The 14,196-nt window shown below is 23.5% G+C and overlaps 1 protein-coding gene across 1 annotated transcript; it reads right to left on the bottom strand.

The window, feature by feature from the left end:
* Nucleotides 1-12,139: 12,139 nt before the first annotated feature.
* On the bottom strand, nt 12,140-13,273 carry LOC138654433 (serine protease inhibitor A3K-like). Its single transcript, XM_069743439.1, has one exon. It carries the CDS (start codon nt 13,271-13,273, stop codon nt 12,140-12,142), a length of 1,134 nt encoding a protein of 377 aa, XP_069599540.1.
* Nucleotides 13,274-14,196: the final 923 nt, after the last annotated feature.

Genomic DNA, 14,196 nt, shown 5'->3' on the forward strand with positions numbered 1-14,196 from the left:
AGAGACGTTGATTTATTTATGAAAGTTTGCGGTAAAGGGAAATGGGTTACAAGATGAATGGAAAAAATTTATTAAACCATCGTGTAGAACGAGATAATATTCATATTAATGATGATGATGATGATGAACAACAACAAATCATCATTCGTGATTATATAAAAAATCAAAGTCTATATAATGAAAATTATAATCGAAATAATAAACTTAAAATTTTTGGTGAAAAAATAATAAATTTTGACAATTTAATAAAATGTCTCAATTATTTTCGAGAATATAGTTTTCCGTTGTATGAATATGATTATAGGGATAAACCTAAAACAAGAACAACGACAAATGTTAACGCGTTATTAAAGATGAAAAATATTGAACATTTATACTATTATTATTTTAAAGAAAATGAATTTTTTAACAATAACGTAATTCATATAGTCGCTCGCGTATGGAATGAAATACTCGGCAAATCCGTTTACGTAGAATTGTACAACAAGAACTCATCGAATGCTCATATTTTCATTATTAACGAAAATGTTCATTTATTTATGTATCTTTGTTATAAAAAATATAAAGATTTTCAATATGTATGGTCAAATATAAAAAATTTTTTATTTACGCGTGAAAATATTGACGTTGACTTTAGCCTCATTAATCAAGATTCTAACGCCTTTAAACTTATGCAAGATTATTTTTTTAATAAATAAATTTTTAAAAATGGTATATAAATGTTTTCACGCTATATATATATATATATATATTTATTATGAATTATTATAAACTTAGTTATTATTATATATATATATTTGCTTAAAAAATGTTACGCGTCATTATTAATCGTATCGCCCCCCTTTACATTTTGAGTATGATATGTTTTAAAAAATTAAACAATTTATCACCACCATCATCATCATCTTTTTCCAATGATTTTTTATACAAACATTCAGAGATGATGATACAAACTAACATCACCACATGAAATTTTTACATCATCATCATCATTATTACTATTAGTAAAAAACTTTAATAATAATAAACAAAACCTTGAGAAAAATTTATATACTTTATTGTAAATATAAAGATAACATTCGCCTAAAAAATTACAAAAATAAAATCCCCTATTTATATTAATTTAAAGAGTGAACTTATGATATTGATGGATTTTTAAGAAGCTTTTTATATAAAAAATATGAATAAATGATTTATTTTAATTCCCCTTTTAATTGTTTTATATTATATATATATATTATTATATTATATATATATTTTATTATTATTATTATTATTATTATATATATATATATTTATTTTATATATATATATATATATATATAATAATAATAATAATAATAAAATATATATATAATATAATAATATATATATATATATATATATAATATAATAATAATAATAAAATAATAATAAAAAATATAATTATATTATATATAAAAATAATGAAAATAAAAAGAAATCATTTATTATTTTATTTTTATTCATTACATTAAACAACAACTTTTTTTAGTAAGCTTTGTGTTATTTTTTGTTCTCGGTTTAGAAAAAAGATAAAAAAAGATATTTCAGACTCAAATAGGCCATAGTAGGATAACTTTATATTTGTATTCATTACATTTATTTTTATAATTTTCTTTTATAAGGTTTTCATTGGTTTTTTTGTTCTCGCATCAAAAAAAGTTGAGAGGAGGTTCAAATTCATTAATGACATTAAATAACTTTTTTTCTCGCTTTACAAAAAAGATGAGACAAGATTGATTCTTCGGGCTCAAAAAAGGTCATAATAGAAAAGTTATTATTATATTTTATATTTTATTCATTACAATAAATAATTTTCTTTTGTAAGTTTTTAGTCATTTTTTGTCCCCGCATCGAAAAAAAATGAAACGAGATTAATTCTTCAAGGGTCAAAAAGGTTATAGTGGAAAAGCATTATTTTGTTATATATTATATTTTATATCTTTATTCATTACATTAAATAATTTTCTTTTATAAGGTTTTTGTCGTTTTTCTATTCTCCCTTCACGAAAAAAAAGATGAATCGAGATTGATGAATGAAATTATTCATCAATGTGTTATTATACTATATTTTATTTTTATTCATTATTATTATTACATTAAATAATTTTCTTTATCAAGATTTTCATTGTTTTTCTATTCTCCCTTCACGAAAAAAAAAAGATGAATCGAGATTGATGAATGATTCAAGGCTCAAAGGCTATGTGTTATTATACTATATTTTATTTTTATTCATTATTATTATTACATTAAATAATTTTCTTTATCAGGTTTTTGTCGTTTTTCTATTCTCCCTTCACAAAAAGAAAAGATGAATCGAGATTGATGAATGATATTCATCAATGTGTTATTATACTATATTTTATTTTTATTCATTATTATTATTACATTAAATAATTTTGTTTATCAAGGTTTTCATAATTTTTTCTCTTCACACTTCATGAAAAAGATGGAATGAGATTAGAGATTCAAAAATTTTATTTTTATTTGTTACATTAAGTAATTTAATTTAGTAAGTTTTTTTGATATTTTTGTTTTCATATCATCAGAAGGGGGGTGAGAGATGTTCAATTTTGTTACTAGTAAATTTATCGTCGTTTTTTGTTTTCCTTTTAGGAAAAAGATGAGATGAGATAGATTCGAGGCTTAAAAAGGCCATGATAGAAAAACATTTTATTATTTTATTTTTATTCAATGTAAATTAATATTAAAAATTTTATTTATAATTATATTATTATTATATATATATATCTCATATTATTAAAAAAAATAATATATAAAGATAATAATTTTTCTATGATAAACTAAAAAATAATAATAATAAAATAATGGAAACTAAAAAAAATGCAATGTTAAATAGCATGTTTGCGCATAATTTTACAACATTCCAATTTTCAAAGTTTAGACTCGAGCGTAAAAATATCAATGATTTTGAAGAAAAATTTGGATTAATACTTCGATATCAAAGTAGCCTATACAATAAATCAAAGTATTACAAAGGCGTTAAATGTTCAATTAGAGAAAATTGATAGAATTTATTATAGTTATTCTGATAATCCTTATATCACCACCAATGCTTCTTTTCGATTAATCGTTCGCGTAATAAAAGATAATGATGATGAAAAAAATGAAAAATTTCATTATTTTTACATTGGAATATGTGGATATCATTATTTACCCGGAAAATCAAAAATAATTGGTGATATCTTTATTAATAATAGCGCGGAGGGTTTTATAAAAGATATTAATGACGCAAAGAATTTTTTTAAATCATCATCAAAAGAAAAATACTGGTGGGATAATATATGCAAAAATATACGAAAGGATGATGAAAAAAAATCATATCATTAATCCCATTCTCTTCCTCCTAACATTGTCGTCGTCATGTTAAATAATTTTGCAATTTGATCAATGTGTTGTACATTTACTTGTTGATGATATACTAACCAAATGATACACCAAAAACCAATTGTACGTCGAATGGTTTTAACGTTTAAAAACTGTTTAACATTTTTAGTTAATGATTCACAAATATTATTGCTGCTGCTGCTAGTGGTGTGGTACCACTGCTGGTATTGTTTTTTGACTCATCATCATCATCATGATAGTAGTCATTTTCATCAACCGTTTCTCGATGAGACTTCATTATTTTTTATATATATATAAAATTTTGATCTCTTTCAATGTAATGAAAATAATTATTAATAAGGTTTTTTATTACTTTTATTGGATTTTGAAGAGAATCAAATGTTTTGTAAAATATTCTTTGAGTATATAATTTTTTTAAATATTCTAGTTTTCTATGACAAATAACTTTTATTTTATTTTCTTCTTCCTCATCATTTATTATAGAAAATGAATAAGCAATTTCAAAATTGTTGTAATCTTTACATTTAAATTTATTTTTCTCATCATCGTTGATGGGATGATAAATTAAATTTCTTTTTTATTATTCTCGAGAAAAAAATATAAATTTTGTGGTTGTAACAAAATCATAAAGGAATCATCATTCATTATATTATCTCGTTTTTTGAACATTGTAACATTATATAAAGAATGATTAGAAAAGTTGGAATCTACCGCAGAAGCCAAATAAAAATTTATATCAGGCAGGGCTGTATTATACGTATCTTTTAACAAAAAACGAATGATAAAACATACAAAAAGTAAATAACAACCAAAATATATTATTTCGATAATTTTTGTCATATTTTTTAAAATTTGTAATAATTGAAAATGAGGACCGCTGCTGTGTTGTTTAATGAATATATCGAATTGATAAAGAAGAGAGTAAATTATATAGCTGGGAGATTGGGATTTAAAATGAAGAAGATTTTGTAAAAACTCTCGATGATTATTAGTAGAATGTAAAAATGATGAAACAAAACTTGTAAAATGTAGTAATTTATTTATGAAAATTAAAAATCTAACCAAAAATAATAATAATAATACTACTACTTTAGGTAAAATTTTAAATGGTACATTAACGATTGAAACGCTGGAGAGTATATCAAAAATTCATAAAAAAATTCTGGATGTTTTCGTTATTACAAAGATGAAAAACAAAATAAATTTATAAGACAAAAGATGGCCGGAAATTTTTTGTACAGATCGTAGTAGTGATGATGATGATGATTTATTATTATTACCGGAATTAGAACATCCACTTTTCAATAAAGAAAAATGGATTGTAATTATAAAAATTTTGTCTTTAATGAAAATGTGGATAAAGAAACTATCCTCTCATCTATATCAAATGATTGTAATGGTTTGTGTAACCCCTCATTTCTATAATATGTTAACAAGATATACAACTGAATATTCAGAAATATCTAATTTACCTAATAAATATATTTATGTTTGTGAAAAAGGATCAGTTTTACGAGATTTTTTAAACCCCCCCAATCTAATAATAAATGTAACAAAAAATAATTACGCATTATTATTAAAAGGAGAAAATATTGATGATAATTCTTTAATAGTAGATTTAATAATAATAATGATTCTTCTTCTTCTTTGCCAACGATAGATGATGATGATGATTTAAAAAGAATAATAAATCTTTTTCTAGAGAACTATTATTATTAGAACCTTTTTTATATAGTAGAATTATAGTTTTATTAATATTTTTACTTTTAGTTTTCGTCATGTATATTTTAAGAAGAATATATTATAATAATAATAATAAAATAAAAGGATGCGAAGAGAAACAAATAAAAAAGTCACCAATTTTATTTGTAAAGTATAATTAAAACGTAAATTATTTTATATATATAAAATTCAATTTTACAATTTGAAAACTTAATTTCTTATATATATACTTTCAAGTACATCCGTAACATAATTAACAGCGTTTGTTACATTTTTTATATCATTACCTTTTATTGTAATTACATTGCTCGGGTCAGTTTCTGTAGGCACTTGAATTTAACGTTATAATCCTTTTCTATTTTCGAAATATTTTGATGTCGTTTTCCTATAAGAACGCCAAATTTTTTTTTCTCGCCAAATAGGACTTTTTGTATAATATCCTGGCGATGGGGTTGGTGGTGATGATTTGATGATGATGGATGACGAGTATCATCATCATTATTTTTAGTATCATTATTATTATTATTAAAATAATAGTGATAATGGTAATGATAGTGTTGATGGTATTGTTGTTGTTCTTTTCCTTCTTCAACCACTTTTTCTTGTTGTTGTTGTTGTTGATGATGATGATAGTGGTGGTGGTGGTGGGGAGGAGAAGCCGAAGCTGAAGCTGCTGCTGCTGTTTCTTCTTCTTCTTTTCCTAAAAGTGATGTCAAAACTGATGGTATTAACAATCGAATTTTTTCTTCATGACCAATAAATTTATAATTTTTCTCACCTTCTTTTACTTTTTCATCATCATCAATTTCAGTCCATATTATAATATTGTTATCATCATTTCCTCCCTTAAGATTTATGGCCAAATCTCGAAATCTCGTAATTTCATTTTATTCACAACGTCATTATTTAACGTTTCCTTGTACATTTTACATTTTAAAATTATATATTCTTCATTTTCATTTTCAATGTTGCTGATGACTTTGTTCTCGTTGTTGTTGTATCATTTACATTTAATAAATTTTCATTATTATCTATAGTCAAAAAAGACCATTCTTCTTCTTCATCGTTTTTACGGCATCTGCGTAAGAAATGATGGTTGGGTTTTTTTCCTTTTCTTCTTGTTTTTCTAAAAATGCCATATCATCGAACCAGTCTTCCTTTTCTTCTTGTTTTTCTAAAATGTCCATTTCATCGGCCCAGTTTTTGGTAACGGTAGCAGCAGCAGTGTTATCATCATCCCCTTCCTCTTTTGTTGTTGTTTCACCTTCTACTTTTTTCTCTTCTTCAATTTTAATGTTGGGTAAAGAGGAATTTTTTTCTTCCTTTTTGCGAGGGGTATTATTCTTTTTTTCTAAAACTTCATTTTCATGAGAAAATTCTGAAAGATTCCTGATGGGGAATATTTTCGTTTGCTTTGCTTCATTGTCGACTCCATGATGAAAAATGATGATATTTTAATTAAAAAATATATAGATAGAGCAGTGATGGTGGTAATGTTTCACCTTTCGCTCAACAGTTAGTAATGATATGAGAATCTGCTCTTCGTCTCTTTTTATAATGAGGGTTGGGAGAAGGATTTAATATAAAAAAATATTTGTTTTAAAAATTATTATATATATAATAAAAATAAATATTTTGAAAAATATTATCATTTTAAAATAATAATAATATCTCATAATAAAAAAATTATGGTAAACAAAATTCTCATAAATAATATAGATGATGCAGTTTTAAAGTTATTGGATCTGCGACAGATTCAAAATTTATCATTAAAAATAATAAAGGTAGTGATTTAATTACTAAGTTCGATACGATTCAAGATACTAAATTTCAATCATTTCTTTCTAATACTTTTAATAAAACAAATAGTCATTGGAATAAAATTGAAAATGTTAAATTATTACGTTTAGAAGGAGATCGGGGGGGTTCGATTAGAAAAGCAGTTAAAAATAAACTTCCGTATAAAGATTATAATCTAATGAAAATTGAAACTAATAAACTAGCGAATAAAGTTGGATTTAAAAACGAAGAAGATTTTATTAAAACCATTGATGATTATCTAAAACTTTATAAAACCGATAAAAGTGTTTACAAGAGCCAAAATTATTAAATTTCATTTCATTTCTTCGTCGTCATCCTAAAACTGTTTTAGTCGGTATTACGGCGTCTAGTTCGATATTTGCAATTTTGAACGCAATATCAAATATACACAAAAAAAATACTGGATGCTTTCGTTATTATAAAAATGTTGATGATGATGATAAACCAAAAATAATAAAACAAAAAATATCGGGAAATTTTTGTATTAGCAATAAGGATGATGATGATGATACATTATTATTATTATTACCAGAATCAGAACACCCACTCTTCAATAAAGAAAAATGGGATTGTAATTACAAAAATTTTGATTTGAATGGTATAAATGGAATTAAAGCTAATGAAATTTTTGGTTTAGGTTGTAATGGTTTATGCGACCCTTTAAATTATAACGCTTTAGCGGCATTAACACCCGAATATGAAGGAATAACATTATCAGAAAAAGAACACGAAAAACACGATAAATACATGTACGTTTGTGAAAGGGCTTCAATTTTGCGGGAATTTACTACCAACATTTTCGATTCTGTGAATGAAATTGCTCAGGGGGTGATACAATCGCAAATTGGTCATAAAATGTACGAATACGTAGATTTGATGAAAAAATACATTTTATTTATCGTTGTAATTATTTTAGTTTTAACTTTTGTTATACATCGGTGGATTCTTAATAATAATAATAACAAAACTAATATATAATAATTTTTTATTGTATAAAAAAAATTTTTATCATTTTTTCTATATATATAAGAAAGAAAATTTATATAAAAAAATATAATAAAAAATAATGGCGGTTCCTCCTCTAGCTGTTGCTACTACTACCGCTACCGCGAAAGAAATTGATGAAACTCAATTATTATTGTTGGCTCGAATCTCATCTCAATTTTATATAGAATTGTATACAAAAACAATTTATAATAATCAAAATATTGTTAAAAATGATAAAAGTAATATTAGTGGTGATGATATTTATGATTACATTATAAAAATGTTGCAATAATATTTTATATTTTTTTCCGTTATTAATCATCATTTTCCATGTCTTTGAAATTTATTTTTTCACTCATCTTTATCATGGTGGATGAACATTTTACTACATTATTATTATTATTTTACGCGATGAAAATGAGAAATTATGATGAGCCAAAATGACTTTGGAAGAGTTTTTAAAACCAAAAAATTTTTTTTATGATATCGTTTTTTTTTAATAAAATTTTCTTTTGTTGTTGTATTATTACTACTCGCTTGATTCTTTTCTTTTTCTTTTATATTAAAATTATTAGCATCAACAATATTATTATTTTATAGAGGCATCTCTATTATACTACTTGTTTCATGAAAGAAAAAAACCATCATCATTTAAATCTTTTAAAGAATTCATACCCATTTTTTTTAAATCAACAATATTTTTCAGTGGTATATCCATGTTTTTATAAAAAAAAATTAAATACTATTTTATTATATATTACGGATAAAATTTTTTTATTATTTATTTATATTTATATATATATATGAAAAAATATTATATAAATTTTTTATTTTTATTATATCATTTTATTTTATATATATATAATAAAATATTTATTTATTATATATATATATTATTATTGAGCTTCAACGATTGAAATGAGAGGTGGGGGAAATGAAAAAAGAATGGATTAGTTTTAAATAAATTATCATTTTCGGTATAAATGTTTTTTAATTTTTTGTTAATGGAAATTAATATAAATATGAAAAGTATCGCGTACATACCCGTTATAAGCATTTTTTAAATTTAGTTTTTATTTAATTGATAATGGTGGTGGTGGTGGTGATCAATTATCATTATTATTGTTGTTTGATGATAAAAAAATTGATTCATCATCATCATCAACATTAGCGCCTTTATGATAATAATTGTCATCATCATCATTTCGTGTTTAGTTTTGTAATAAGTAAAAAATTGTTTGGGATTTTTCTTTTTGTAATAATAATAATTCTTAATAAATACGCAACATAAAACTCCAACGAGTATTACAAAAAGTACAATTATTAATATTAAGGTAGCGTTAAGGGGTATTATTAATTCGGGATTTGTTATTATTGTTGCCGTTGTTGTAGTAGTAGTAAAAAATAATGAGGATAATTCAGGGAAAGGAAAAAAATTATTATTGTTGCGTTTTACCATTTTAAAAAAAACTTATATTGATATTTTCATTTAGAAAAATAAAAATACATTTATACCCCTTTAATACATTTGTCGTTTTATTTTCTAGTAAAAATGTTTGATTATCATCATCATTATTATTATTCAAAAAATAATAAAAATTTGAACAATTTATTATTTCTTTTTCTGTCTGTAATAATAAATATCTTTGAAGTTTAGAATGAAGTTTAATAATAATGTTGCGTCTATCGTTATTATTATTTTTTTCTATTTTTATAATTGTATTTTGAGGAAAGGGTAAATTGCATATTTTTTTTCGTTTTTACAATTTTGTTGCACGTGTAGAGCAGAAACAACGGTCGAAAGAGAAATTTTATTTTTATACATTATAAAACCTAAATGATAATTGGAAATATTTTTCATTGTATATAAAGTAAATAGAGAATTTAAAGGTGGGGGTCTTTGTAATGGTAATGGTAAAAATAAATCTAATAATAATGGGATATATCTAAATAATTGAAAATGTAACAAAAAATTATTTTTTAATTGAATATTATTTATCATAAAGGCCAAGGCATTTTTACATTTTCTAATCTAAATATTGATGGTAATTCTTTAAGAACGGTGGTATTTTCGTATCTAATTAAATTCCAATTTATGTTTTCTATAAATTTATGAATTGTGTTATTTATTTTATTTACATTACTATCTCTGATATTATCAGTCCATGTTTTATTAAACTCTCTAAGTTCTCGAAAAGGAATGTAATACTTAATATAAAAATAAAATTGGGGGAGTTGTTGTGGAAGGGAAAATTTTTTGTTGGGCGAAAAGTTTTTAAAATTGATTTAAATTCTTTTTGAATATTTATTATTACTTTTTTATGATTATTATCATCTTCCTTATTTATCATACTAGTTAATTCTTTATCGATTGATTCAAAATTAATTTCATAATGATAAAAACACATTTCCCATTTATTAATATTTTCTCCAAAATATACACGAGTGGATGAGACTATACAAAATGAAAATTTTGTTATTAATAATAATATTAAATATGTTTTCATTTTTTTATGTATATTTAAATAAATAATAAATATAAAAAAATATAGGCTATATATATTATGTATATATTTTATTTTTTTATAATAAATTTAATAAAAATTATATATATATAATTTTTATTAAAATATATAATTATTATTATTATTAAAAATAAAATATTATACAAAAAAATTTTTATTTACTAAAAAAATATTATATATATAATGATAATAATATTAGTTTTCTATTTTATTCTATAACATAATTATCTTTATTTTTTGAAAATATGTAAAGGGATTCATCATAAGCCTTTTTTTCTTTTTTATATTTCGAAAGTAGAGGAGGGAGTGGGGGAATAATATGTTGTTGTAATTCATCATCATTCCTTAAAAATTTATAAACATTATTTTTAATATTTTCTGACATTTTTGGTAAACATAGGCGCATAAATAATTCAACATTGTGCTTAAAAGAATAAAACCATCCCAAACTCTATCGCTGAAACTATCTTCTAGCTTACCATAATTAGGGTCGTAAAGAGCCGCCAATTCAACGTATAGAGGAATTTGATTTTTGTAATTTACCCGAGCGATTATATGAAACAATAATTTATCAAGATTATTATTATTATTATTTTTAAATAATAATTTACGGTCATCATCATCATCATCCCGCAGTCTGTTAATGGGAGCTTTTTTATCATCACTGTATATATAATACAACCTATCAATGTTTTCAGCTTGTAAAGTGAAAAAATTCAATTCTTTATCATTATTAGGATCCATTATTATTATTATTTTTCTTTTAGATAAAAGACGTTGATTTACGAGCAATGGCATTATATTCTTATATATTACATTGGGTTTTCCCGCCAGTGGTTGTGCAGATTTAAAATTTGGATGATCAAATATACTTAAAAGGTTGTTAATCGGTTCTTCATACGCTCGTTTAGCGTCGAGAAATTTCTCATCACGTTGTAATTCAACATTGGTAGGAAGAAGGGAATAAGATACCGCATTCCAATATTCTTGATAATCCATAATTAAATTTTTATCAATTTCAACATTATCTTGTTTTAAAAGCTCGTATATAGGATTTCTTTTCTCTTTTTTCAGTTTTGGTAAACAAAGTTTCATGAATAAATTAACATTTGAACTGACATAAGTTAAACCTTTCCATCCAAGAAGAGGGTCATAACGCGCGGCTAGTTCAACGTATAGGGGTGGATGATGAATATAATAATCCTCCTCCTCTCCTTCATAGTTATAATGATTGATACGAGCGATTAAATGAAATCGTTCATTATCATAGTTAAAAAGGTAATACAATCTATCAATGTTTTTTGTAGTAAATTGTTTCATTGTCATCATTGTCTCATCATCATCAAGCTGCTTAGTAGGCTTTATACGAATAAAGAATCGTTGATTAAAAAGTGGCCAATTCATGCTGTCATCTATACTGGAACAATTCATGATTCCCCACACGGCAGATTTAAAATTTGTCGTTGTTGTTGTCATTGCTACGTACGGTACTTTATGTTTTGTATATATTTTTTATATATTATATATTTTTATATATATATATTTTTTTTTTATATATATTTTAAATAAATAAAAAATTTATAAGGTATAATAAATTATACATTTATTATATTTATTAAAATTTATTTCAATTAAAATTTTTATTACACAAAAAATATATATTGATATAAAAAGACATGTTTGAAATTAATTTTTTATCCAAGAGGATTTGTAAGTATACCTACATACAAAATTTCATTTGTATTTTCATTACATATACAAAATACAAATGGTCTATTTAGATCAATATAATTACCACACCCATCCACCATACAACAATACGCTTCAGCTTCAATTGTCGTTCCTTTTTCATCATTATTAATCTCTACGATATTTTCTAAATGTACATTTTCCATCCCTTTACCGATATCACAATTTTCTTCAAACATTCCGTGATAATTCGAACCCCTTTCGAATAAAAAATTCAATTCGGGTATTTTTTTCATTGTCTCATCCAAATTATATTGCTTTTTAAATTTAAATTTTGGCATATAAATATTGAAATATACCTCATTTCGTCCATTTTCGTTCATATTCTTTATAACATTACTCATGTTGGGAATAATATTTTCATTTAATTCTTTAGCAGTAGATATTTTATCTGGTAAAATTACAAACATGGAATAATGACCAGGAGGATTTTTATATGGAAACCGATAAATGTTACATTGTAAATCTCCAAATTTATGATTATTTATCGTTTTTATAGTAGTCAAATCACGGTTCAGCATGGGAACTTCTATTTTTTTATTTTCTGAAAGGAAAAATGTTCCGTCTCGAGTATTTTTTTCTAAAAACTCTGCTTTCCATAATCCCGTCATCAAGGTTTTAGAACAAATAATATATTTATAATATTCACTTAATGACAAATAAGTTGCTTTGTCTATAAAATCTTCAATCGCTTCAATTTCTTGTTCAGTACTGGGTTTTTTTATAATTTTAAAGTTTTGTATTATTTTCTCTACGGCATTTTTAAATTTTTCCCCAACATGATTTATTTCTGGTTCAGAAACGAGAAATAGTGCAGATTTTTCTTCGAATGGTTCTTCTTCTTCTTTCGTAATTTGTTGTTGTTGTTGTTGTAGCAGTGCATTTTTTACATTTTCATGTTGGTTTAATTTTTTCAAAGTTTCACCCTCCGCTCCTAATGCTAACATTTTCAATACATTTAATAAACAATTACGACCCAACACTGCATTTTCGTGATTATCCAAATTTTCAAATATTTTTAAAAATATAGTATTGTTTTCATCGTCACTAGTGATATTTTTCTTCTTAGAGTTATCCATAATGATGATCTACTGCTGCTGTTGGTCCGTGTTTATATACACAGAAATACATCCTCCACCCCCCTCCTATTTTATTATTTTATATATATATATATTAAAAAAGATAAATGGAAAATAACGAAAAAGAAAATATTATTAGAAACTCATGCACTAAAAGAATGAAAAAATATATTAAAAATATAACTAGAAGTATGGAAATTTTTCTAGATAAAAATATTATCAATTACATTTTATTAATAATATTATCATCAGTTAATATTTCGAGTGGAAACATTTGTGAAATAATTGATTTGTTCGCAACACTTATTTTACCAATATTAAAAACCAACAAAAAGCGAAAAAAACAAAAGCGAAAAATTTAAATTCGACGAATGTCCAAGAAACTATCATCATCAAATAATATTAATAAAAAATATAATAATAATAATAGAAGACAAAATACGGGACGATCGATAAAACAAAGCATTTTTCAAGATGAAAATGTTACGAAAGAATTGTCCAAAATTTTTGTTAACAATGATACAAATTTTTCTTTATTTTTATATCAATTTTTTAAAAAGAGTATAAAATGTGTAGCTAAATCGGCAAAGTTATGTCTAAAATATAAACAACTTTTAAAAATTATGAACATTATATTTTATTCGAACACAACATTCGAAAACATGATATATATTTAACAACATAAAAATTGTTTTTATAATATATTTTAAAAATAATAAAAAATTCTTGGTATTTTTAGATTATTTTTATTAAATATATATATATATAAAAGTTTCTAAAATGTAGTTTTTTTTGTATATAAAAAGCCAACGAGTTGTGTATGATTAATCATAATAGAAACAAGAACTATTATGGCAACAACAACTCATCATTATGTTGATGATGATAATAATGAAATTGTCAATAAATTAATTTTAAAACTA

Source organism: Ranitomeya imitator, unplaced genomic scaffold (genome assembly GCF_032444005.1).
Source record: "Ranitomeya imitator isolate aRanImi1 unplaced genomic scaffold, aRanImi1.pri SCAFFOLD_1628, whole genome shotgun sequence".
NCBI classification, from domain to species: domain Eukaryota; kingdom Metazoa; phylum Chordata; class Amphibia; order Anura; family Dendrobatidae; genus Ranitomeya; species Ranitomeya imitator.

Excerpts from the sequence above, each read along its gene's own strand:
- LOC138654433 (XM_069743439.1), bottom strand. The coding sequence starts at position 13,273 with ATGGATAACTCTAAGAAGAAAAATATCACTAGTGACGATGAAAACAAT.